At 39.2% G+C, this 27,500-nt stretch overlaps 3 protein-coding genes and 3 long non-coding RNA genes across 6 annotated transcripts in view; 4 read left to right on the top strand and 2 right to left on the bottom strand.

Moving 5' to 3' along the window:
• Window positions 1-7,136, top strand: part of LOC118240611 (cell adhesion molecule CEACAM8-like) — a 7,857-nt gene extending 721 nt beyond the window's left edge. Inside the window, exons 3-8 of the mRNA XM_081704843.1 lie at window positions 220-282; window positions 2,581-2,616; window positions 2,937-3,212; window positions 3,316-3,603; window positions 6,018-6,296; window positions 6,587-7,136. Coding sequence (XP_081560969.1) covers window positions 220-282; window positions 2,581-2,616; window positions 2,937-3,212; window positions 3,316-3,603; window positions 6,018-6,296; window positions 6,587-6,921 — 1,277 coding nt within the window. The 3' untranslated portion in view covers window positions 6,922-7,136. The remainder of the gene's footprint in view (window positions 1-219; window positions 283-2,580; window positions 2,617-2,936; window positions 3,213-3,315; window positions 3,604-6,017; window positions 6,297-6,586) is intronic.
• LOC145652918 (uncharacterized) lies at window positions 3,987-5,511 on the bottom strand. The gene is made up of 2 exons (XR_014119199.1): window positions 5,373-5,511; window positions 3,987-5,190 (listed from the first exon to the last, which is right to left on the bottom strand). It is a non-coding gene; the product is annotated as an uncharacterized LOC145652918 (long non-coding RNA).
• Window positions 7,137-9,095: 1,959 nt separating the features above from the next.
• Window positions 9,096-12,701, top strand: LOC145652984 (uncharacterized). Its single transcript, XM_081704842.1, has 6 exons — window positions 9,096-9,700; window positions 10,522-10,797; window positions 11,704-11,807; window positions 11,931-12,005; window positions 12,193-12,243; window positions 12,654-12,701. Exons 1-6 carry the CDS (start codon window positions 9,373-9,375, stop codon window positions 12,699-12,701), a joined length of 882 nt encoding a protein of 293 aa, XP_081560968.1. The 5' UTR covers window positions 9,096-9,372.
• Window positions 12,702-12,933: 232 nt separating this feature from the next.
• On the top strand, window positions 12,934-14,906 carry LOC145652922 (uncharacterized). Its single transcript, XR_014119205.1, has 2 exons — window positions 12,934-12,992; window positions 13,521-14,906. It is a non-coding gene; the product is annotated as an uncharacterized LOC145652922 (long non-coding RNA).
• A 3,292-nt stretch (window positions 14,907-18,198) lies between these two features.
• The window catches only part of LOC145652983 (Fc receptor-like protein 5), a 14,599-nt gene continuing 5,297 nt past the window's right edge, over window positions 18,199-27,500 (bottom strand). Inside the window, exons 4-12 of the mRNA XM_081704841.1 lie at window positions 26,778-26,899; window positions 26,464-26,499; window positions 25,874-26,149; window positions 25,429-25,770; window positions 22,650-22,928; window positions 22,120-22,368; window positions 20,726-21,022; window positions 19,195-19,311; window positions 18,199-18,489 (exon numbers count right to left, since the gene is read on the bottom strand). Coding sequence (XP_081560967.1) covers window positions 18,458-18,489; window positions 19,195-19,311; window positions 20,726-21,022; window positions 22,120-22,368; window positions 22,650-22,928; window positions 25,429-25,770; window positions 25,874-26,149; window positions 26,464-26,499; window positions 26,778-26,899 — 1,750 coding nt within the window. The 3' untranslated portion in view covers window positions 18,199-18,457. The remainder of the gene's footprint in view (window positions 18,490-19,194; window positions 19,312-20,725; window positions 21,023-22,119; window positions 22,369-22,649; window positions 22,929-25,428; window positions 25,771-25,873; window positions 26,150-26,463; window positions 26,500-26,777; window positions 26,900-27,500) is intronic.
• LOC145652913 (uncharacterized) lies at window positions 23,535-25,025 on the top strand. Its single transcript, XR_014119191.1, has 2 exons — window positions 23,535-23,642; window positions 23,847-25,025. It is a non-coding gene; the product is annotated as an uncharacterized LOC145652913 (long non-coding RNA).

Raw genomic sequence — 27,500 nt, 5'->3', positions numbered from 1 at the left:
GTAAAATGTGAGATTATTATGGTAAGAGGAAAGAACCACACAGTCTGAAAAATGGAAACCACGGCCTCCTCTCCCTCTCTCTCTCTCTCTCTCTCTCTCTCTCTCTCTCTCTCTCTCTGCCTGCCCCCTCGCTCTATGTCTATCTCTCAGTATTTATCTCTTTCTCAGAACTGTGCTTTGACTGGAGAACACAGGTAGTGATGAGTCTTTAACACACAGTCACTCAGTCAGTCCATCATTACTGGGACAGTGTGGAGCTCAGTCCACTCCCTGTGGTGCTCTGTGAGTAAATGTTCTCTTTATGTCTTCATTAGAGTCAGAGGTGCTGTATGAAGTTGGTAATGTGCAGTCTGAGGATCCTGACTGATGAGATTATGTGAGTTAGTTGTATAGTTCCCTCAGAAGGGAGGATCAGAGTTTCTCTTCCATGTGCTCAGGTGTTCTCACTGTATCCAGATGTATTATGGAAAGGGTTCTGTTTGATGTACTGAGCTGGAGAGCAGGAGGAGAAGTTATTGTACATGTTTGTACTCAATATGGGAACAGACCAGTTACCAGTGTACTTCTACACATCAGCGTAGCTGATGAAACACGGAAGTGATATGGAGGCTTACGACTCTAGCAGATGAGTTTGTCAGAATTTAACAGTAAGACCAGTGAAGAGATGATTACAATGATCAACACAAGAGCAACTGAAACCATGGAGTAGAGTTTTAGAGGTGAAATAAACAGATTTAGTGAGGGATCTAACATGAGGTTCAAGTTAAATTTTGGGGTGAAGAAGAACCCCAAAATTCATAACTACCTGCACAGGGTTGAGTGCCATGACATCACTACCACTATAGAAAATGGACAATCTGTATATTTGGGATTTGGGTCACAGCAACATAATTTAGGAATATAGAAGTCAGTAGAGTACAACAAACCCAAAGAATGACCACAGATATGAGTGGGAAAACCTACATGCTGTGTGATGTTGAAACAGTTCATTACAGCCTACAAATAAACCCTGTAGAAAATCAGCAGATAACATCCACTGCTTGGGCTGTATTGTGTGTTGGGGTAAATTAATAACTACACCAGTGTGATGGAACAATGTAACCTACTGTGTATATTAAGATTTTAACAGACTAAATGTGTTAAAATACTGTAACTTCAACAAATGTAATGTGAGTAAACAATAAAGGAAAGTGACGATCAACAGGAAATGACCAAGACAACCATTATTACCACTTTTCATTTTGTAATATATTTCATTTAAAGAAAAAAAACCCAGTTATATTAAGAAGGGGATGAATGATCTTGACCAATATAGACTGGCTGTATTCAGCCTGAAATAAGAGACACTCTTCATTTTATAGATATGAAAGGAAACCCTGTGACATGAACCTCAACACACACAGTTGAACACTGACCCAGTAACCTCAGTCTCTATGCTGAGCACAAACTCAATACACAGACAAAGGACACACTCCTCACACTCACTCAACCAGGAAGACCAACACCTACCCCACTAACAAAGGAGCCACTACCATAGTAGTAGCAAAGAGACAGGGCGTACACAACAGGTCCTGGAACAGCTCACAAACTTTTATTTTTTTCCCATTAATACTGCATTACTAATTAAAAATTAATACCATATATCAGAAATCTCAGGAACAGATTCACAAATTCAGCAGTGGATCAGTGTGTCACGATCGCCCCCTACCGGACGACCCGGTTCTGACAGCGACACATTCACCTGCTTTCTGTTTCTGTTTCCATCCTGGCTTTCATTTCCATATGTGATTCCTTGTTTTGGTTTCGTTAGTTCAGCCCCTCGTTTAGTTCTCTGGCCTTCATTAGTTTCCCCTGTTCCTCGTTCCCCTGTTCCTTTTTAAACCCAGTGTTTTCCTCAGTGTCTTGCTGGTAATTGTTCTAGCGGTTATCTGCTCATTGTGTTTTTACTAAGCCGTTGTCTATGGAAAGCCAAAATAAAACGCGTTTCATTTTAGGCGAATTTTGAGCACTTTGGATTTCCGTAGTTGTCTGAGCTCTTGTCTTGTTTCACGTTTATTCAGTCAGTGTTCTGGGTTCTGCCTTGTTGTCTGTGTATCTGTACCCTGTTTTTTCTCGGTTTGTCTGTTGATTTATTTTCCAGATTTTCGTGTTTTTCTTTATTTTTAATATATTTCCTGGATCTGTTCGTATTGGTGCTGTGACCCTGGACTGTCTTAATGACCCAGATTCTGGATTTGCCTTTAATAAATCTCGCTCTTCTCAGTGTCTGCGTCCAGCTCTCTATCGCTCCACGTTACACAGTGTGTGTTCATTCTTCATAAACCCTCTAAACACTTAGAGAATGCTGGATAGGATGTCCATAAGTAACAGACACTGTGGAACTGTGAAACAGCAGTAGTGAATCTGCTCATACCACAGCACACACCACTGTCCACAGAAACATAAATCACTGACGCCCCCTTGTGTTCACATGATGATACTTTTATTTTAATTGTGTCTGAAAAGTTTTGCTGTCAGGTGTTTTCTTTAATAAATTAATTAATTGTTCATATTCATATGCTCCCTCTTTTATGTTTATAGTGCTCATTTCATTGGTTCAAGCTGGACTTGCTCAAGGTGATTTATATTCTGTTTGTATATTATTTAAAACCCAAACTGCCATTACTAACTCTATTCAGCTATTATATGAAACATGGAATGATGGAATGATGTCATTAGACATTTATGAAAATTTGCTATTTTAAATGTATTAATTTACACATTTAGCATTTTAGTGTATGTATTTTATAATTAATGAATGTATTTAGTATTAAAACATGTGCAGGACCAGACAGCACTGACTGGTGTGGTAGATTTAGATTTAGATTTAGATCTGTGTAATTTATTTGTTTTCAAAGTAACTGAATGAAGAATTCAAATGTTTAATGCTTCTGCAGGTCATGTTAAAGCTGTTGTGAGTGTAAGTCCTGATAATCACGTGTTCAGAGGAGAGACTGTGACTCTCAGATGTGACATACAGGGAGAAGGAGACACTGGGTGGACATACAGCTGGTATAAGAATAACTACAGTCTCTACCCAAACGTCACATATAATCCATACATGATCAGCTCTGTTACACAGTATGACAGTGGTACATACACCTGCAGAGGGTACAGGGGAAGAGACTCTCAGAGCTCAGAGATCAGTAATGCTGTTACATTAACTGTGTCAGGTGAGTTTGGACTGTGAATTTAGCCAATAGACATTCATAGCAAGGTTGTTATTGTGTGTGCGTGATTTTAAACACCCAGGATTTTATATTTGCTGTGTTACAGAGAGAGCCCAGGCAGTACTGAGTGTGTCTCCACAGAGCTGGCTGACTGAAGGAGACTCAGTGAGTCTAAGCTGTGAGGTCAGAGACTCCTCTACAGGCTGGACATTCAGCTGGTACAGAGCTGTTCCCCATGTTGAGGTCCTCTCAGACAGCATCAGAGGAGCTGGAGGCTCCTACACTCTCAGTCCTGCTGCTCTACATCACACAGGAGTTTATGTGTGCAGAGCAGAGAGAGGAGAACCAACCTATCAGACACAGTACAGCAACACACAGCCACTATGGATCACTGGTGAGGACAAACAACAGCAGTGTGTGTGTGTGTGTGTGTGTGTGTGTGTGTGTGTGTGTGTGGATGAAACATTAGACATTCAGTGTCATAGTGTCATTCCTAAGTCCCCAATCAGCTAGTCTTAAAGTTAAACATTTAAATATAAAATAAAGAATGTCTAAAATTAGAGAATGTCTAACAATCACACAAATAAACACATTTTTATACATTGGTCAGAAGTAATTATGTATTCACCCCACCTTCTTTTACATACTAGCGTTGCATTCACCTTCATTACATCCAAACCAAACATTCATCAACATATGGTCGTTCCTAGAGCTTCCTAAGTTCAAGACTGTTTACTCAATACACACTAAATAGAAATAAAGATGCAGACTCTGGAATTAATTGAAGAGAAGTGCTGGTCCCGTCTTTATTCTGAGCTCAATGTTATAAACGAGGCATTATCTGGAGAATGACTAACACTCTCAGGTGGGCTCACCTTTATACCTTTTCTTCAAGGACCCTTACATCACGATTTTTATTTTTTTATAATACTTGTCCAGGTTCCACTATTGTTCTCCACACCAAACATTATTCAATGTATGCAAATTGATATTCAGTACTTACACCAAACCGTTCTTGCTACCATTACGTTCATCCTGAACTACTTAAATTTTTTTTAAAGGCGATCATATTCTATATCACCGGATGCCCATATTGGTTCTTCCAGTGATGTCCATATTGTTTCTTCCGGTGCTTGGCCGGGCTGTCCCGTCCTTGAAGCAAGGCTCCCCCTCGACTGAGGCCCCTAGAGGCCTGTCAGAGGCCTCCTGAGGATTTACACTGAAGCCTACAGAGGTCTTTCCAGCATGAAACCAGTTTATTCTGGACCTTCCCTATTTTTCTGCTTACAATATCATTTTATTACCTTGTTATGACCCCGTCAGGCTGTGAGGCTGTAACAAGGAAAAAGAAGTGCAAATGTCTAACGTATCAGAAGTTGTGGAAAAAAATGAACAGCAACAAAACAAACAGAAGCACAAATGGAAGGTTTTTTTAGTGTATTGTACAGAGGTTGTGATTTACAAATAATCTTACTGGTGCAATTCCTTCAGGAGTGACCCAGGCCAAAATAATAACCAAAACCCACACTCAGGAAATAAAACTATACCCTAACTAATCCTAATAACACAAGAAACATACAACAAACCTTTCTAACTTCCTGACACAAACAGACAAAACCCACACCCAACAAAAACTGCAGTCACTCCTTACCATCAGTGTCCAACACCAATGTACCAAACAAACAATATTTACACTCTTTACACAATCTATATATATGTATGTATACACAGCTACCGAAGCAGGAGGGGCGAAGCCAAAGACGAAGTTCAAAAATGTGGAAAAACAAGGTGATACACAACACGTCATACAAATGTTCAATCACAGCCAAACAAACTCCAAGCTAACACACAGTCTCCTTACTCGCTGTCTTCCTCTTCCTCTCTCGTGGGACGGCCTTTTAAACAGCCGACACAGTTGGCTGGAAAACCCGGCAAGCAACGTGGCAGAGTCTCAAACAGGGTGGAAATCCTGGCAGTGAATCTGGAACACGCACACACACACATGTTTCCGTAACAACCTCAATATGCAAACTGATATTCAACACCCACACCAGGTGGAAGCTGTTACCGCTACATTCCAAGAGAAGGCTTCTCTTGACCTTGTCCTAAAGAAGATGTTTTTCTCTACAGTCCTGAGTCTGGTGGAGAGGTCGTATATCTTACCTTGAGTTCCACCAAAAGCTACCCATGATCCTTTACTGAAGCCTGCAGAGGCCTCTACTAGGGCTCTGGCCTGTACTCCCTGATGGTTAATGTTATCATGTCTAATGCAATGTTGAGTCTCTTTTCCCTGTAAACACTCTTTTTATTACCTTCCCACTGATCACGTGGTATGGCCCGCCGCATGCAGTGGGAGTTTCTCGTCGACTATTTGTGACTCGTTCTATTTGTAACCACGGCCAGCTGTCAGCACACACCTGCATCTGGTTTAGTCTTGTTATGTTTGTAGTATTTAATCCTTGTTGGTGTGTGCGTTGTTGTCAGTCTTTGCTCATGTTCACATTCATGTTTATGGTCACAATGTTCATGGTGTCCGTGTTAGCTGTAGCTGTATTCATGCTCACTGTTTATGTTATACGTGAGTGCCGTTGTCTTGATGGCGTGTTAATAAACGTGTGTCACATTTATCATGATCTTAGATAGATGTCACTACCTAGATATTATTAAACAGATTTTATTAAAATTATTTTCTATCATCAGACCAATCAACACAATGGTTGTGATCTTTCCATGTTAAATGTGTTCCTTACACTCCTGCTATGATAAGAGAATAATAATAACATGTGATGTATAATTTCTGTTCCTAAGGTCTGTCTCCTCCAGACTCTCTGATCATCAGTCCCAGCAAAACTCAACACTTTAGAGGTGACTCTCTCTCACTGAGCTGTGAGGGACAGAGTGACTCTACTGGATGGAGAGTGAGAGGATACACACACAGTGGGAGTGTGTCAGATTGTTCATCACTCTGGGGATCAGTTACAGGATCTACATGCACCATCAGATACCTCTACACAATACACACTGGAGTGTACTGGTGTCAGTCTGAATCTGGAGGGAGCAGCAATCCTGTTAACATCACAGTGCACAGTGAGTCTACATGTAGTGCACTCGCTAGTTAAGGAGAAAAGGAAATGTTTGATAACAGGATATTATAGTTCACAATATATAGAACTATCAGTTACTGGCTAAGAAAACTGTTAAGTAGAGTTAATAAAAAGCTATTAATTTAACATATTCTGGGTGAACTGTGTGTGTTGTGACATTCTACTTTCTACTTTATTGTGTTAATGTTCTGTGTCCATGTTATGTAATATTCAGTATTCATGCTGGAATCCTTCTCTCTGTAAAAGATGAGTAAAGTGTTTTCTCTGTTCTAGATGGTGGTGTGATTCTGGAAAGTTCTGTCCATCCTGTGACTGAGGGAGATTCTCTGACTCTACACTGTTTATGTCACCCCACTATCACATACCACCTCAGAGCTGATTTATATAAAGATGGATCACTCATCCAGATCCAGACTGCAGGAGAAATGACCATCCGTACTGTCTCAAAGTCAGATGAGGGTGTCTACTACTGTAAACACCCAGAGAGAGGAGAGTCACCACACAGCTGGGTCTCAGTCAGAGGTCAGAATTTAAAGATTTCACATCTTTATTATTACACTAATTTAACCAGAGCTTCAAATTTAACCAGAGCTTCAAATGTATGTTAGCAAGAAAATCATTTTATAATTCTGAATCTTGGAGCAGTAATTCTGTCAACATCACAGTGCAGGGTGAGACTCCATGTAGTGAACTTATACTTGTACTGGGTTTACTGTGAACACCATGAACACCATGTCCTGTCCTTGACTGAATTCTCTTCAGTTTATATATTTGTATTTTCATATGCATTTGAGTATTTGAGACTATGGATATACATTACTTACATTTAGTCATTCAAGCCACGTAAGGTAACTGTTACCCCTCATTTTCTAAGAGACAGAATAGATGTTTTCTACATATTCTATGCACAGCAGAAATAGGAAATCAAATTACAGTAACCCAAGTACTCAAGGAAACAGCCCCATCTTGTGGTGTGAATCAGTATTTACATAAATGTAACATAAAGCATTCACATGGAATCCAGTTACATTAATTAAGACTTAAATTTACATGTAATACACTCATTTATTATAGAAAAAATTCTAGGACTGGCTGGGACCGTTTTAGACAATAAAAACATTTGTATTCATTTCTGTTGACTTTAAGAACCACCTGTACTATCACCACATTACTCCTACTGTACCATCACCACCATTACTCCTACTGTACCATCACCACCATTACTCCTACTGTACTATCACCACATTACTCCTACTGTACTATCATCACATTACTCCTACTGTACCTTCACCACATTACTCATACTGTACCATCACCACATTACTCCTACTGTACTATCATCACATTACTCCTACTGTACCATCACCACATTACTCCTACTGTACCATTACCACCATTACTCCTACTGTACCATCACCACATTACTCCTACTGTACCATCACCACATTACTCCTACTGTACCATCACCACATTACTCCTACTGTACTATCACCACATTACTCCTACTGTACCTTCACCACATTACTCATACTGTACCATCACCACATTACTCCTACTGTACTATCACCACATTACTCCTACTGTACCATCACCACATTACTCCTACTGTACCATTACCACCATTACTCCTACTGTACCATCACCACATTACTCCTACTGTACCATCACCACATTACTCCTACTGTACTATCACCACATTACTCCTACTGTACCATTACCACCATTACTCCTACTGTACCATCACCACATTACTCCTACTGTACCATCACCACATTACTCCTACTGTACTATCACCACATTACTCCTACTGTACCTTCACCACATTACTCATACTGTACCATCACCACATTACTCCTACTGTACTATCACCACATTACTCCTACTGTACCATCACCACATTACTCCTACTGTACTATCACCACATTACTCCTACTGTACCATCACCACATTACTCCTACTGTACCATTACCACCATTACTCCTACTGTACCATCACCACATTACTCCTACTGTACTATCACCACATTACTCCTACTGTACCATCACCACATTACTCCTACTGTACCTTCACCACATTACTCATACTGTACCATCACCACATTACTCCTACTGTGCCATCACTACATTACTCCTACTGTGCCATCACCACATTACTCCTACTGTACCATCACCACCATTACTCCTACTGTACTGTCACCACATTACTCCTACTGTACTATCACCACATTACTCCTACTGTACCATCACCACATTACTCCTACTGTGCCATCACTACATTACTCCTACTGTACTATCACCACATTACTCCTACTGTACCATCACCACATTACTCCTACTGTACTATCACCACATTACTCCTACTGTGCCATCACTACATTACTCCTACTGTGCCATCACCACATTACTCCTACTGTACCATCACCACCATTACTCCTACTGTACTGTCACCACATTACTCCTACTGTACCATCACCACATTACTCCTACTGTACCATCACCACATTACTCCTACTGTGCCATCACTATATTACTCCTACTGTACTATCACCACATTACTCCTACTGTACCATCACCACATTACTCCTACTGTGCCATCACTACATTACTCCTACTGTACTATCACCACATTACTCCTACTGTACTATCACCACATTACTCCTACTGTGCCATCACTACATTACTCCTACTGTGCCATCACCACATTACTCCTACTGTACCATCACCACCATTACTCCTACTGTACTATCACCACATTACTCCTACTGTACTATCATCACCACATTACTCTTACTGTACCATCATCACATTACTCCCACAAGTGTCATATTACTGGACAAAGTGTCCAAGGTGGTACTGGATGGAATAATTATGTGACTCACAGTCATGTGTTCACATTTTACACTCCAATCACAATCAGATCCCACATAATCTCCAGATAATCTCTGCAAAACACAGTGATTAACAGATTCAAATGCAGCATAATGTTTTTAACCTGTTTGTTATAATATATGTAAATACAGAGTGACTCCAGGAAGACACTGGGGGTCAGTCAGCTGTGACATGCAGTGTTCTCCATCTCTTTCCACTGATTTACCCACAACTACACTGACTGTGGAGCCTCAGAGTCCTGTGTTCACTGGAGAGTCAGTCACTCTGAAGTGTGAGGTTCAGAGTTATGATGGGTGGACATATCAGTGGAGGTATAAGAAGAAAGCACAGAGTCAGTGGACTACAGTGTCTCAGTCTGGGTTTTACACTGTAAACAGAGACACTCTCACCATCAGTGGAGATGCTGTAGTTAATGGGGATCAGTACCAGTGTAGAGGAGAGAGACATGACAGACCAACAACATCACAGTACAGTAACACTGTTACCCTCACTGTACATGGTAAGATTACTGTCATTTCAATAATTTAATGTCTATTTCAATAACTTAAATTATTCTTTGTTAAATAATTTACACTATTTGTATTCAGCAGCATAATACACACTCCATGTATTGTGTTTACTAGGCAAAAAGGAAATTGTAGATGTAAAGTAATTACACACTACATTGTATTAGATATATATTGTAATTGCAGTTACACTGCATGGTATTAGACCTGTACTGTAATTACAGTTACACTACATGGTACTGGAACTGAAATGCAAACTTACTTTGTACTTACTAAGTACTGTGTGATTTCTACAATGGAGCCTGAGTTGGTTCAGACTGTGCAATCGAATTGGACACAAATATTGAGTAGAGAAACCCTCAGACTCACATGTGTATGAGCAGGACTGTAATCCTGACCCCAACCCCATCTCAAAGTCCAGTTAAAATCCAGTTACAGAATGTTAACAGCATGTCTATAACAGCTTGTTGAGTATGCTAAGATGGTATGTATTATACCTGTTACATGTTCAGTGACTTCTCAGGTTAACATGTACAGATATGAACTTGGACACCCAAATAAAGTGAAAAACAACTGAGTTCATCAGATTATAAACAAATCTGATATAAACAGTTAATTAAAAGTCTGTTGATTAATCTACTGCTTCACTACTGCTACACCATGTTACTGAGATTCTCTTGTTTTTATTTTAAAATATTTAAACTACTAAAGTACTTCATCTATTTTTAATCTGAGAATGTTAGTAATTTCATAGATATCTTTATGCACTCCGCCATTACATGTCCTGAACTGTGTGTTTCATCTCCATCCGCAGTTAAACCTACACCTGAACTCACATCAAGCCTTACAGGAGCTGCACTGGTCAGAAACCCAATGACTCTGCACTGTAAGCTGGACCAGTCTGCTGGATGGAGCTTTTACTGGTCCAGACACACACAGAACCCTGAGAATGAGACCAACACTGCAGCAAACTCCTACACCATCAGCTCAGTGGCGCCCTCTGATGGAGGCCAGTACTGGTGCAGAGCTGGCAGAGGAAACCCAGTCTACTACACAAACTACAGTGATGCACTCTGGTTAAACGTTACTGGTGAGGAACAGTTTACAGTGTATAACTACCGTAGAAATTAAATTTATCAGTTAGATATTCAACAATATCAGTTCTTGTCAACCCTCAGTAAAAGTTGGCACAATATTAGATTACAAGTGTCACTACTTGTACTGTGGAGTCTTGGACATGTGCACAGATTGGCCACCAGAGGGCAGCAGTCAATAATATTTTATTAGAAATATGACAATGCAAATCAGAAAATGTTTGATTTCCTGAATAAGAGGAAGCTGTCATATCTGCTACAGGACATGCTTTATGTGTTATTGAATTCATGGATTTATTCAACATTAAAACATGTATAGGACCACACAGCAGTGACTTGTGTGAAAGATTTAGATTTAGTTCTGTATACTAGTGAGTAACAGTTTACAGTGTATAATTATAGAAAACATTGTGTTGGTTATCTGTGTGATAGATTTAGGTCTGTACAGTAACTCTGACTGTACATGGTAAGATCACAGTCATTTCATGAATTTAACATCTATTTTACTCATTTAAACTCTTTATAGAGAGTAGCAGAACACACTCAGTCCACATGTATTGTGTTTACTTATTAAGGGTAAAAATATATACTGTAAATGTACCTTTATTCCAGTAATACTGCATGGTATTATAGCTGTGAAATGCAAACTTACTACATTTCTTGTTAAGTTAATATCATTATCAACTTATAATGAATCTTAAAAAATAATACACAAGACTGTTGTTTTGGCCCCCCTGATTTAAAAGCATTTGTTTCCACCATACACTACAAGACCCGATCTCACTAATAGCGCCCCCTACTGTGTTGAAGAAGAGAGTACACAGTGACCTCACATAGTCTGGAGCAGAGACGTGTGACAAATCATTTTGATTCATGTGATGTTTTTGTTCCTATGAGTTCAGCTGGTGATTCCTCCTCTCTTGGCCAGATTAGTTTGACTGTGGGACAGAGTTTGGTCGTGTTGTTCATCTTACTGACCCTGCTGTGGTGCTACAAAACCAAAAAGGTCTGAGATCAGCTGCAGGTCATTTATGAATAGTTTAAATATTATATGTTTGTATGATACACATCATCAAACCTTTTACAGTATTAAACACTTTTCTTTTATTTCCATGTTGCCTTGGAGCAGAATCTCTGTGTCACTGTACTGGGAGTCAGTCAGACATCAATCAGACATCAGATCAGACCCAGAGAGAGTCAGGAGGTGAGGGGTGTCAGTCATACCACTGCACACTGCTCAGACCATGAGACAACAGCAACTTTCCTTATTGACAATCAACTTAAAGCTTTATCTTCTCTAAGACAATTTAAATAATCCTTCATCACTTGTGATTCATTCTCTACTGTGTCCAGTAATCTTTCAGTTTAGCTTTATTTTCCTTTAACCCCAGAAGCTGCCCACATATATGACACAGCTGAGCCAGCAGACAGGAGCAGCACAGGTAACGATTTTATTTCCCACTGAGTGTAGCAGTGAAAGACTTGCACAGAGTGCAGCTATACAGTAAAGAGCAGCAACCTCTTGTAGTAATAAACACACTGCACTCTGTGATAAACACACTGCACTCTATGTCAGAAGAACCTGCAGACGACCTCAGTGATGTCACTTATGCTCAGGTCATGAAATATAACAAGAAAAGCAGGAATAAAGGCACATCCACATCTCCCTCACACTGGGATTTAATTCACACATGAGACAAAGGAAACACATGCTGGTCTCCAAAAGCAGCAGCAGTGCATTGTGGGAATGAAGCGTGTATGATGAGATGTTATTGGCTGGTGGGTTAGAATGCTAAAGGTCAGCAAGAGGTCACAACTGTGTTTGCTTTGGTTTTGTTCTCTGTTACTGCAGACACTGGTGCTGGACCCAGTGAAGTCACTTATGCTGAGATCAAACTGAAACCAAAACAGAAAACAAAGAAAAAAGAAGGTACATGAAAAGGAGAAACTTTAGTCACCTACAGCAGTGACACACCAAGATACAGCTGACCTGAAGAACTCTTAAGATTCTACGTTTTGATTCACTGCTTAGTAACATTCTGTGTTTAGTTACCGACTGTAGGTTATTCAGTTAATGTTGTATTCATTCATTTGGAGGGTTGGAGTTCTTCCTGTGGTGTAATTCAGTCTCTTCTGTCCCTACTAGAGAAGAGCAGTGTGTACTCAGAGCTGAGGCAGGACACACAGAAAGGTCAGAGCTCCAAGATCTATGGTATGATTTCAGAGGTACCAGGCTGTACTGAGCCAATACTGGACGCAAAGACCTAAAGGAACACTATAACTGGTCATAAGAAGACCTTAAACCAGTCCTTCAAAACCAGCTAACAGTGAAGGAAACAGAGCTGAAGCCAGTCAGCAGATATCACGCCATTGAGTGCTCACTGATCTCCACTCCATTCATTACTGTCAGTAGCAGCTGCTGTGGTTGGAGGATTTTTAATAAACACGACTCACTGAAAAAGGAGCCAGTGTTCATTTTAAACCTTGTTTCAAGTGAAACTGACTAACAATGCAAAGTGACTTCTGCTCAGGTTTATAATAATTAAACAATCCTGAAACATGTAAGAGCCCTTCACTGTTTATGTGCATAGGACTGAACCTACCAACTTTGTTAAATATAGGACAGTTAGTGTGGAGCTGAACTGACAGTGATTCTATGTACATTAAACAGAAATAATGACTGATCCTAATGAATGTTTTCTGAATCATCTTTGTCAAGGTTGTTGAGGAACAGCACAGACTGCTGGGAAACAGAGTTCATCCTCCTGTGTTACTCTCTCAAGCTGCTACAAGACCAGGAGTTTAAACCCTCTTATCCAAGTGTTCATTCATTTATTTGGTTTAAACACATTTTAAATGATCATGTCAGATACACATGTCTACAACAGGAAGGTGTTTTATAACAGATGGAGATGTAACAGGTTGGAGGTAAAATCTCTTACAGTGAAAGAATAGTTTCACCATAATGAACATACTAGTCTTAGTGTAGAAATGCTTGATAACATTTTAATTGTTCTGTTTCTTTGTTTTATCATGTGAATCTAAATATGAAGTGTACTGGTTGTAGCATAAACATACCAGGAGAATCAGATTCAGTGGTGTTGGAGTTCCTTCTCTGTAGAGGAGATGAGTGTATGAGTTCTGTGGGGCTTCATAGCCAACAGACTTTCTGTCTTTTCAGCAGTTCTGAAGCTTGTGATTGAATGACTGTTTATCTTTGTGTGTTTGTTACTAGAGTCACTCAGAGAGACACATTATACTCCACTTTTTAACCTTTGAGCCAAGATTTTTTATTTTTTTTGCAGTGTTATGTAACTGCACTTTGTAAATAAAAGACCTGGAGATTCCTGGTGATCTTCTGTAGTGAGCCTCACTAGGGTGAAGGAATCAATATGTATTTTTTTATTTTGTGATTATTTGTGATTAAATTTTCTATTATGTTTATATTTCTGTACTTTTCTAAATGTCTCTGTAACTTCTCTGTGCTGTGGTGTATGTATGTGAGGTATCAAGGTCAGGAGGTGATGACTCTCAGGAGGTGATGACTCTCAGGCCTCATCTACACCTCTCTCTCTCTCTCTCTCTCTCTCTCTCTCTCTCTCTCTCATCCTCCTCTCTCTCTCTCTCTCTCTCTCTCTCTCTCTCTCTCTCTCTCTCTCTCTCTCTCTCTAGTATCAGTATCACAGAACTGGACTGTCTCACCATTACTAATGACACCAGATCCACCCCTTTTACTTTATTATAGTGTCAGTATATAGTGTATATACACTATTACTTTATTATAGTGTCAGTATGACCGAACTGGACTGTTACTGTTGCTTTGTCTTCCTGGATATTTTGTCATTTCTCGGGGCAGTGGTAGCTCAGTGTTAAGGTAGTTGACTTGTAATCAGAAGGTTGTGGTTTTAAGCCTCACCACTGCCAAATTGCCATTGTTGAATCCCTGAGCAAGGCCCTTAACCCTCAAGTTGTGTTCTGTCATAATTGTAAGTTGCTTTGGATAAAAGCATCATGGTATTTTTGACCTATGCCTGCTGTTTCAGATTGTGGTACTGGATGTGTGTTTAGGATTTATCCACCACACATTAAACTCACTCGGGTTAAACTTTGGTTCCTCACATGTTTTCTGGTCTCGTGTGTGTGTGGACGTCACTTTGTCAGGTCTGTCTGATTTTCTCAGTATGTGTGTGAGGGCACTGAGACTCAAAACACAACATCTGAAACCCTTTTAACTGGTTGGATCATTTTATTGATGTTTTAGTAATACAAGCCTCTAGAGATTATATTTCAAATAAAGAATTTTACTGGTGTTTTCTTTGTTTTATTATTATTTACTGTGAATGCAAAAGGCAAAGATGTGCTTTATGTACCTTGACCAGATACAAACATTCTGTAAAGCAACATTCATGAACTTGATAAAATTGTAATAAAAACATTTATAACTGGGGCCCCTTTCATATACAATGTAATATTTCATGTGCCATTTCACATAAATATTTAACACATATAGTTCTTATACTATATAACATGTATGACGGTGGTTCTTGGTCAAATACCTAAAGAAATAATGTCATTTGAACTTACAGTGATATGCTCTCCTACATATGGAGAATTACCCATCAGCCACCATTCACACAAGTGTTACTCTCCTACTTTAGCACAGTGCAAATTCAGTCATCAAGCTCATTATTTTTCACTGATTTTTGTAGCTGTATAATCAACCACCTTGTGGTTTTGGTTATGTTTACTTCATGATCAGTTTCATCACAGATATGACAATGGTTTTATTTCTTGATAAAGATATTGTACCGACCAGAATCACTGGATATTCTAATAACTATCAGACATAAGCCTCAGTATTATTGGAATTAACAAATGTTATTACATTTACTGAATAATGTTTAAAAATACTTTAAAATATTTTATATATTAACCCATCCTCTGGATTCAGGAAGGATTGTGAAACGCCACATTAAATATATCTAGAGTTACGATGAGCTTCCTCAACCAGGGGAACTGTTAACTAAGGAAAACTTGGACGATCAAAGAAAATACTTTTGAAATTATTTCCCAAATGTAATATCTTCGTCTGCTCCTCCGTCTGATCTGTTTACTTTCTATTTATCCAGACGATATCCGAACTGTAGAAGGACGGCTTTCTGCGCATGCGTATCTACTTCTCCAGTATGAGGGCGGCTCATTAACATTAAAACATTAACAAAAAGACACGTGGACATTGTGGACTGTTAATTAACCCTTCAGAAGCAGGAACTGTGTTTTATTTTACAGAGTGGGACAGGTTGGTCAAGGCCTGTATTTATTTCTGACGCACAGCATCGTAAAATTTCCCAGGTGGAAACTTGTGCTGTTTCAACCAGAACAACCACCACATCAAAACACAATTATTTGAATTAAAATTTTAAATTAACGTCTGACCACTTCAAAGGTTCAAAAGGCTTTATTGTCATTTCAGCTATATACAAGTGCACAGCAAAAACGAAACAGTCTTCCTCCAGGACCATGGTGCAACACAAAACAAGTGAAACAGACAACACACTACACCAGTGAAAACAATACAATACAGTGCAATAATGTCATACAATAAATGCAGGACAGGACCAGTACACAATGAACAGACAGTGCCTTTATTTTTACCAGTGCGCAGTATTGGGAATATGTAAAGTGGATTATAGCATAGGAGTCAGTGACATGCTATACTGAACATAGCAGTCACTGGTAGCAGCCAGAACAGTTCAGAGTACAGTGCTGATTTAGTACAGCACTCTCGTAGCAAGTAGGAATAATGTGCAAGAGGGCAAAAGGAGTGCATATTGTGTGTGTGTGTGTGTGTGTGTGTATGTGTGTGTGTGTGTGTGTGTGTGTGTGTGTGTGTGTGTGTATAAGCATGTATATCACTCTTAGTGTAGAAATGCTTGATAACATTATAATTGTTTTGTTTTGTTTGTTTTATCATGTGAATCTAAATATGAAGTGTACTGGGGATGCCCATTGTGTATTGGTCCTGGGGAAAGGAATTGGACTTCATCAATAAATTAATTTTTCTATAATCGGTACAAAAGCGATTTGGTTTAGTTACCAACAAACAAGGCAAACAACATAGACTAGAGCTAGGAGTAGCAAGACCATTTTTAAGGAGGTATTCAGCTTCATTTTTCATAAGTGTATGTTTGGCTGGATTCACATGATAAGCAATTCTTTCACTGAGTGACTATCACGACATCCACATCGTGTTTAAAAACCACAGTGCGAGAGGGAGTATCCGAAAACAAAAACAGGTGATGGTACATTAATCGTATAACATTGAGTTGGGCCGACTCAGGAAGACGTCCTACATTAGAGGGGATGTCTTTAAAGGATTCGGAGTTGGGTAGGCGAGCAGAAGGACAACAATTTTCAAGCTTAAACTATCCACTTAAGGGAAATACTCAGATAAAGGGGCAGGGATGGGGCTACAACTAGGGGTAGAACAGGTGCACTAATACTACCATTATCATCTGTGGAAGCATAGCATGAAACAGCATTTCAGCATGTTGATGTGACATACACTTTTTCTTACGATCGGGTGTGTGTATCACATAATCCATATCACGTAATTGTGATTTAGCCATATATGGACCAGCAAATCTGGTGTGAAGTGCAGAACCTGGCAAAGGCAATAAAGATAACACTTTGTCTTCTTCCTGAAAGGATCAGTGAACAGCTCGTAAATCGTACCTAGCTTTCGTACGGCACTGGGAGTGGTTTACGGTTTTGTGTGCTAGATCACATAAGGAGCGTAAACACTCACAGAACTTGCTAACATAATCAAGGACGTTAGAAAGCTGCTGGTTCAAGCCCCACCACTGCGAGGTTGCCACTGTGGGGCTCTTGAAGATGGCCTGTAATCCTCAGTTGCTCAAGTTGTACTCAGTCATAGTTGTAAGTTGCTTTGGATAAAAGTGTCAGCTAAATGCCATAAATGTAAAGACTGAAGGAGGTGTGTTGGAACTTCCCCTTTTGGAGATGTTCCCTCTACCCAGCTGTCTAGTCATCACAGTTTGGTCCTTGTTCAAGTCTCTCAGATCCTTACACCTGCTAATTTTTCCTGCTTCCAACACATGGAAGTAAAGCCCTGCCTGTTCACTGGATGTCTAATATCTCCATCTTACAGCAGGGGTAGACTTCACTACCCAGTGAACTATACCAGTTTCACATTAAAGCTGAGGAGAGTCAGTGTGAAGTAATGTGTAAAACACTAATCTGTGGTCTAGTTGTTGATTACTTAAAATCTAAAGTCTGTTATGAAATACACTGAGATAGTGTTTCTTTGGCTGCTGAATATCTCATCTGACATCAGTGCAATGATAATGAACACAATTTATTTGGTTGTTATTTATTTAACTAGAACATAAAAAAGGAAACTAGTCCAACAAAGTAAACGATCATTAAAATAAATGAGAATATTCTAACATTGGAATAAATGACACACAATAGTAACATGTGCTTAAAAGTGAAACATTGCTGCACGATGCTTCATATAAACTGGTTATCAGCTGGCAGTAAGTTAGCAGAGTTCAAACATTCAATCTCACATGTGAAATGACTTCAAGCAAACAGAACAATGTCCTTCCATCTTCAGTATTTTCCTTTAGACTCTCACTCCTCTGAGACTGCATTTTTAGTCAGAGCTGTAGAAAAAACATCAAACACAGAAATCAAAGTGTAGGTGTTAGAAAGCTCCCCCTGGTGTTATTGGATTATCATTTAATAAATGTTTATTGCAGTCTTGGTCTTGTAGTTCAGAGAAGGAAAAAAAGCGTGTCTTGTTTCCAACGCAAGCAACATGTTGACATTGTCAATGATTATGGGGAGAAAATCAGTATTTTATTAAACCAGCATATAAAATAGTTTTAAATGTCTGTTTACAAAAGTATAAACTATGTATAAAACTTCTAAGTTGTTGGTGGTTGCGGTTCCCATGGTAACCTGTTTTGTTTTCATTGATCTCTCTGCTCTGTCGTGACTGTGTGTTGTTTGGCTCTAGTTAGTGTGTGTATTTACACTCATGTTTCTTTTAGTATTTGCTGTCTTGCCTAAAGTAACATTTTCTGGTTCCAGTCATTGTTCTCTTCTCTCTTGTTTTTAACTACTGGTTTCATGACCATGTGCTGCTTTTATAAACCATGATTTTTATGGATTACACATTACAGACACTTTACTGTCATGTGTCCTGCTTGTCTTTTATTAAGCAGTATTAAGAGTCATGACAATGGAGAAAGTCATAAAAACACAGAGAAGAAAGACAAACCCTATGATGCGTTTTCAGATTCAAACAAATGTAAGTTTGGTTCTTCCAGTGTGTGTAATGTGAGTCTAAGAGGAAGAGTTCTTACCGTGAGCTCTGTAGCATTTGACCCCCAGCACGATGGACACTAGCAGATATGGAGAGACTGCCAGTAGACTACTGAGTAGACTGAGGATGGAGAATGGAGCTTCTGAATGGGACAGAGCTGATAACACACACACACACACACACACACACACACACACACACACACACACACACAATTAATCACAGCTGAAGAGCTACAGTGCTTCTGTGACTCTGCAGAGCGTTGAGGATGAGGGATGGGATACCGACGTGAGCCGTGTGAACAAAGACGTTTATTTTAAACAGATGAAAAACACGAACAGCTACAAATGAGAAGCCACATGACGAAACATGGAAGTGAACATAATGGAATGGAATGATAAAAAATACAATTAAACTAAAATAAAAATATAAACCAAAGAAAAGTGACACTCATTGCAAACAAGCTATATAACTTAATTCATTCATTTATTCCTGTGGTAGCCACCCAACCACTTTACAAAAATTATAATATCAACACTACACAGAACCTGTTGCATTGTTTATTTTAACTGGGTAATAATAAAAGGCTGTGTGTGAGTGAGAGGAGTTATTTATGTGGTGCTGCATATTTCCAATCCAAAGAGTTTGTAGGAGCAGGTTTTCTAGAAAAGGGAATCACACAACAATTATGGAAGCTTAACACTTTCATGATTAAATAATAACGATTCATATAGTAAAATATCCAGTCAGGCATAATTATATCAACTCAGATTGAGATGAAACACACAGTTCAGGACATGCAATAGCAGAGTGCATAGAACTGACTAACGTTCTCAAATTAAAAATAGATGAAGTATTTAAGTATTTTAAATATTTTAAAATAAAAACAATAGACTCTCAGTAACATGGTGTAGCAGTAGTGAAGCAGTAGATTAATCAACAACTTTTAATTAACTTTATATCAGATTTGTTTATAATCTGATGAATTCAGTTGTTTTTCACTTTATTTGGGTGTCCAAGTTCATATCTGTAGATGTTAACCTGAGAAGTCACTGAACATGTAACAGGTATAATACATACCATCTTAGCATACTCAACAAGCTGTTATAGATATGCTGTTAACATTCTGTAACTGGATTTTAACTGGACTTTGAGATGGGGTTGGGGTCAGGATTACAGTCCTGCTCATTTACATGTGAATGTGATGGTCTCTATACACAATATTTGTGTCTAATTAGACTGCACAGTCAGAACCAGCTCAGGCTCCATTGTAGAAATCACACAGTACTTAGTAAGTACAAAGTAAGTTTGCATTTCAGTTCCAGTACCATGTAGTGTAACTGTAATTACAGTACAGGTCTAATACCATGCAGTGTAACTGTAATTACAATATATATCTAATACAATGTAGTGTGTAATTACTTTACATCTACAATTTCCTTTTTGCCTAATAAACACAATACATGGAGTGTGTATTATGCTGCTGAATACAAATAGTGTAAAGTATTTAACAAACAATAATTTAAGTTATTGAAATAGACATTACATTCCTGAAATGACAGTAATCTTACCATGTACAGTGAGGGTAACATTGTTACTGTACTGTGATGTTGTTGGTCTGTCATGTCTCTCTCCTCTACACTGGTACTGATCCCCATTAACTACAGCATCTCTACTGATGGTGAGAGTGTCTCTGTTTACAGTGTCAAACACAGACTGAGACACTGTAGTCCACTGACTCTGAGCTTTCTTCTTATACCACTGATATGTCCACCCATCATAACCCTGAACCTCACACTTCAGAGTGACTGACTCTCCAGTGAACACAGGACTCTGAGGCTCCACAGTCAGTGTAGTTGTGGGTAAATCTGTGGAAAGAGATGGAGAACACTGCATATTACAGCTGAATGACCCCCAGTGTCTTCCTGGAGTCACTCTGTATTTATATATATTATAACAAACAGGTTAGACACATGATGCTGCATTCTAATCTGTTAATCACTGTGTTTTGCGGATATTATCTGGAGATTATGTGGGGATCTGATTGTGATTGGAGTGTAAAATGTGAACACATGACAGTGAGTCACATAATTATTCCATCCAGTACCACATTGGACACTTTTTCCAGTAATGTGACACTTGTAGGAGTAATGGTGGTGATGGTACAGTAGGAGTAATGTGGTGATGGTACAGTAGGAGTAATGTGGTGATAGTACAGTATGAGTAATGGTGGTGATGGTACAGTAGGAGTAATGTGGTGATGGTACAGGTGGTTCTTAAAGTCAACAAAAATTAACACAAATGTTTTTATTGTCTAAAACGCTCCCAGCCAGTCCTAGAATTAAAATGGCCCCTAGTTTACAAATAGATACAACGCCACTGGAACCAGTTATCTACAATATATCGAGCAATGTAATAGCATTTTATTTTTCTATAATAAATGAGTGTATTACATGTAAATTTAAACCTTAATTAATGTAACTGGATTCCATGTGAACGCTTTATGTTACATTTATGTAAATACTGATTCACACCACAAGATGTGGATGTTTCCTTGAGTACTTGGGTTACCGTCATTTGATTTCCTATTTCTGCTGTGGATAGAATATGTAAAAAACATCTATTCTGTCTCTTAGAAAATTATGGGTAACAGTTACGTTTTGTGGCTTGAATGACTAAATGTAAGTAATGTATATCCATAGTCTCAAATACTCAAATGCATATGAAAATACAAATATATAAACTGAAGAGAGTTCAGTCAGGGACAGGACATGGTGTTCATGGTGTTCACAGTAAACCCAGTACAAGCATAAGTTCACTACATGGAGTCTCACCCTGCACTGTGATGTTGACAGAATTACTGCTCCAAGATTCAGAATTATAAAATGATTTTCTTGCCAATATAAATTTGAGGCTCTGGTTAAATTGGTGTAATAATAAAGATGTGAAATCTTTAAATTCTGACCTCTGACTGAGACCCAGCTGTGTGGTGACTCTCTTCTCTCTGGGTGTTTACAGTAGTAGACCCCCTCATCTGACTTTGAGACAGTATGGATGGTCATTTCTCCTGCAGTCTGGGTCTGGATGAGTGATCCATCTTTATATAAATCCGCTCTGAGGTGTGATGTGATAGTGGGTCGAAGTAAACAGTGTAGAGTCAGAGGATCTCCCTCAGTCACAGGATGGACAGAACTCTCCAGAATCACATCACCACCTAGAACAGAGAAAACACTTTACTCATCTTTTACAGAGAGAAGGATTCCAGCATGAATACTGAATATTACATAACAGGGACACAGAACACACACACAATACATCCAAATATTGGAAGGCAAACTAATGTCTGAGAACATGTTAAACTGCTTTTCTTATTAACTCTAGTTAACAGTTTTCTTAGTCAGTAACTGATAGTTCTATATATTGTGAACTATAATAACCTGTTATCAAACATTTCCTTTTCTCCTTAACTAGTGAGTGCACTACATGCAGACTCACTGTGCACTGTGATGTTAACAGGATTGCTGCTCCCTCCAGATTCAGACTGACACCAGTACACTCCACTGTGGTATGTGTAGAGGTATCTGATGGTGCATGTAGATCCTGTAACTGATCCCCAGAGTGATGAACAATCTGACACACTCCCACTGTGTCTGTATCCTCTCACTCTCCATCCAGTAGAGTCACTCTGTCCCTCACAGCTCAGTGAGAGAGAGTCACGACTAAAGTGTTGAGTTCTGCTGGGACTGATGATCAGAGAGACTGGAGGCGACAGACCTTAGAAACAGAAATTATACATCACGTGTTATTATTATTGTCTTATTATAGCAGGAGTGTAGTGAACACATTTAACATGGAACGATTACAACCATTGTGTTGATTGCTCTGATGATAGAAAATAATTTTAATAAATTCTGTTTAATAATATCTAGGTAGTGACATCTATCTAAGATCATGATTGTGTCTATTGAGGTAACATAACAGCCCGAGTACCACACGGCAAGGAGCAGTACGTACAGACTCCCTTGATGGTGACACACGTTTATTAACACACCATCAAGACAACGGCACTCACGTATAACATAAACAGTGAACATGAATACAGCTACAGCTAACACGGACACCATGAACATTGTGACCATGAACATGAATGTGAACATGAGCAAAGACTGACAACAACGCACACACCAACAAGGGTTTAAATACTACAAACATAACAAGACTGAACCAGATGCAGGTGTGTGCTGACAGCTGGCCGTGGTTACAAATAGGACGAGTCACAAATAGTCGACGAGAAACTCCCACTGCATGTGAAGGGCCATACCATGTGATCAGTGGGAAGGTAATAAAAAGAGTGTTTACAGGGAAAAGAGACTCAACATTGCATTAGACATGATAACATTAAACATCAGGGAGTACAGGCCAGAGCCCTAGTAGAGGCCTCTGCAGGCTTCAGTAAAGGATCATGGGTAGGTTTTGGTGGAACTCAAGGTAAGATATACGAGCTCTCCACCAGACTCAGGACTGTAGAGAAAAACATCTTCTTTAGGACAAGGTCAAGAGAAGCCTTCTCTTGGAATGTAGCGGTAACAGCTTCCAACTGGTGTGGGTGTTGAATATCAGTTTGCATATTGAGGTTGTTACGGAATGATGTGTGTGTGTATGTGTGTGTGTGTGTGTGTGTGTGTGTTCCAGATTCACTGCCAGGATTTCCACCCTGTTTGAGACTCCGCCACGTTCCTTGCCGGGTTTTCCAGCCAACTGTGTCGGCTATTTAAAAGGCCCTCCCACGAGAGAGGAAGAGGAAGACAGCGAGTAAGGAGACTGTGTGTTAGCTTGGAGTTGGTTTGGCTGTGATTGAACATTTGTATGACTTGTTGTGTATCACCTTGTTTTTCCCCATTTTTGAACTTCGTCTTTGGCTTCGCCCCTCCTGCTTCGGTAGCTGTGTATACATACATATATATAGATTGTGTAAAGAGTGTAAATATTGTTTGTTTGGTACATTGGTGTTGGACACTGGTGGTAAGGAGTGACTGCAGTTTTTGTTGGGTGTGGGTTTTGTCTGTTTGTGTCAGGAAGTTAGAAAGGTTTGTTGTATGTTTCTTGTGTTATTAGGATTAGTTAGGGTATAGTTTTATTTCCTTAGTGTGGGTTTTGGTTATTATTTTGGCCTGGGTCACTCCTGAAGGAATTGCACCAGTAAGATTATTTGTAAATCATAACCTCTGTACAATACACTAAAAAACCCTTCCATTTGTGCTTCTGTTTGTTTTGTTGCTGTTCATTTTTTTCCAGAACTTCTTTTACGTTAGACATTTGCACTTCTTTTTCCTTGTTACAGCCTCACAGCCTAGACGGGGTCATAACAAGGTAATAAAATGATATTGTAAGCAGAAAAATAGGGAAGGTCCAGAATAAACTGGTTTCATGCTGGAAAGACCTCTGTAGGCTTCAGTGTAAATCCTCAGGAGACCTCTGACAGGCCTCCAGGGGCATCAGTCGATGGGGAGCCTTGCTTCAAGGACGGGACAGCCCGGCCAAGCACCGGAAGAAACAATATGGACATCAGGTGATATAGAATATGATCGCCTTTAAAAAGTAGAAGTAGTTCAGGATGAACGTAATGGTACCAAGAACGGGTTGGTGTAAGTATTGAATATCAATTTGCATACATTGAATAATGTTTGGTGTGGAGAACAATAGTGGAACCTGGACAAGTATTATGAAAAAATAAAAATGGTGATGTAAGGGTCCTTGAAGAAAAGGTATAAAGGTGAGCCCACCTGAGACTGTTAGACATTCTCCAGATAATGCCTCGTTTATAACATTGAGCTCAGAATAAAGACGGGACCAGCGCTTCTCTTCAATTAATTCCAGAGTCTGCATCTTTATTTCTATTTAGTGTGTAGTGAGTAAACAGTCTTGAACTTAGGAAGCTCTAGGAACGACCATATGTTGATGAATGTTTGGTTTGGATGTAACGAAGGTGAATGCAACGCTGGTATGTAAAAGAAGGTGGGGTGAATACATAATTACTTCTGACCAATGTATACAAATGTGTTTCTTTGTGTGATTGTTAGACATTCTCTAATTTTAGATAATTTTAGACATTCTTTATTTTATATTTAAATGTTTAACTTTAAGACTAGCTGATTGGGGACTTAGGAATGACACTATGACACTGAATGTCTAATGTTTCATCCACACACACACACACACACACACACACACACACACACACACACACACACACACTGCTGTTGTTTGTCCTCACCAGTGATCCATAGTGGCTGTGTGTTGCTGTACTGTGTCTGATAGGCTGGTTCTCCTCTCTCTGCTCTGCACACATAAACTCCTGTGTGATGTAGAGCAGCAGGACTGAGAGTGTAGGAGCCTCCAGCTCCTCTGATGCTGTCTGAGAGGATCTCAGCACAATACCTCAGATGAATGCCATGAATGTCTGTTACTGGAGTTAAACATTCTCTGTAGGGAACAGCTCTGTACCAGCTGAATGTCCAGCCTGTAGAGGAGTCTCTGACCTCACAGCTTAGACTCACTGAGTCTCCTTCAGTCAGCCAGCTCTGTGGAGACACACTCAGTACTGCCTGGGCTCTCTCTGTAACACAGCAAATATAAAATCCTGAGTGTTTAAAATCACGCACACACAATAACAACCTTGCTATGAATGTCTATTGGCTAAATTCACAGTCCAAACTCACCTGACACAGTTAATGTAACAGCATTACTGATCTCTGAGCTCTGAGAGTCTCTTCCCCTGTACCCTCTGCAGGTGTATGTACCACTGTCATACTGTGTAACAGAGCTGATCATGTATGGATTGTATGTGGTGTGTGGGTAGGTACTGTAGTTATTCTTATACCAGCTGTATGTCCACCCAGTGTCTCCTTCTCCCTGTATGTCACATCTGAGAGTCACAGTCTCTCCTCTGAACACGTGATTATCAGGACTTACACTCACAACAGCTTTAACATGACCTGCAGAAGCATTAAACATTTGAATTCTTCATTCAGTTACTTTGAAAACAAATAAATTACACAGATCTAAATCTAAGTCTACCACACCAGTCAGTGCTGTCTGGTCCTGCACATGTTTTAATACTAAATAAATTCATTAATTATAAAATACATACACTAAAATGCTAAATGTGTAAATTAATACATTTAAAATAGCAAATTTTCATAAATGTCTAATGACATCATTCCATCATTCCATGTTTCATATAATAGCTGAATAGAGTTAGTAATGGCAGTTTGGGTTTTAAATAATATATAAACAGAATATTAATCACCTTGAGGAAGTCCAGCTTGAACCAATGAAATGAGCACTATAAACATAAAAGAGGGAACATATGAATATGAACAATTAATTAATTTATTAAAGAAAACACCTGACAGCAAAACATTTCAGACACAATTAAAATAAAAGTATCATCATGTGAACACAAGGGGGTGTCAGTGATTTATGTTTCTGTGGACAGTGGTGTGTGCTGTGGTATGACCAGATTCACTACTGCTGTTTCACAGTTCCACAGTGTCTGTTACTTATGGACATCCTATCCAGCATTCTCTAAGTGTTTAGAGGGTTTATGAAGAATGAACACACTGTGTAACGTGGAGCGATAGAGAGCTGGACGCAGACGCTGAGAAGAGCGAGATTTATTAAAGGCAAATCCAGAATCTGGGTCATTAAGACAGTCCAGGGTCACAGCACCAATACGAACAGATCTAGGAAATATATTAAACAGAAAGCAAAACACGAAAATCTGGAAAATAAATCAACAGACAAACCGAGAGAAAACAGGGTACAGATACACAGACAACAAGGCAGAACCCAGAACACTGACTGAATAAACGTGAAACAAGACAAAAGCTCAGACAACTACAGAAAACCAAAGTGCTCAAAATTCGCCTAAAATGAAACGCGTTTTATTTGTAAATTTATCAAATTTGTTTTGGACGCTTTTACGCCGCAAAATACGGCATTATTTTTCACTACGCTGTAATATACATTGCAAAAACCATCAAAAATGGCGTATTTTACACCATTTATATGTTAGTTGAAATGCCGTAAAAAGCGTCGCTTTAAGGGATCCAAAGGTTTTGGCGTGCTTACAACGGCGTTTAAAAACGTCATTTTATGGTATGATAATGAGCTCTGCCTATTGGGTTTGACAGCCAATAGACTTGAACTTTCTTCACCACATAGACTAGCTATATTATTTGCGTCTTTTGCTTTATACCGTTAAAATAGCATTGTACATTTCCACCTTTTGCTTGGTGGTAATTGAGTTACCATCTTAAGAACCTTCCCACATCCCCTCCCCCC

The sequence above is a fragment of the Electrophorus electricus genome, chromosome 21 (genome assembly GCF_041902795.1).
Source record: "Electrophorus electricus isolate QZ-2024a chromosome 21, ASM4190279v1, whole genome shotgun sequence".
In the NCBI taxonomy this organism is placed as follows: domain Eukaryota; kingdom Metazoa; phylum Chordata; class Actinopteri; order Gymnotiformes; family Gymnotidae; genus Electrophorus; species Electrophorus electricus.
The sequence above is the reverse complement of the archived record's forward strand: the minus strand, read 5'-3'. Positions and strand labels throughout refer to the sequence as shown.

Excerpts from the sequence above, each read along its gene's own strand:
- LOC145652984 (XM_081704842.1), top strand. The coding sequence starts at position 9,373 with ATGCAGTGTTCTCCATCTCTTTCCACTGATTTACCCACAACTACACTG. Across the intron at positions 9,701-10,521 it reads TGTTACCCTCACTGTACATG|TTAAACCTACACCTGAACTC; the intron begins GTAAGATTACTG and ends CTCCATCCGCAG. Across the intron at positions 12,006-12,192 it reads GACCCAGAGAGAGTCAGGAG|AAGCTGCCCACATATATGAC; the intron begins GTGAGGGGTGTC and ends CTTTAACCCCAG.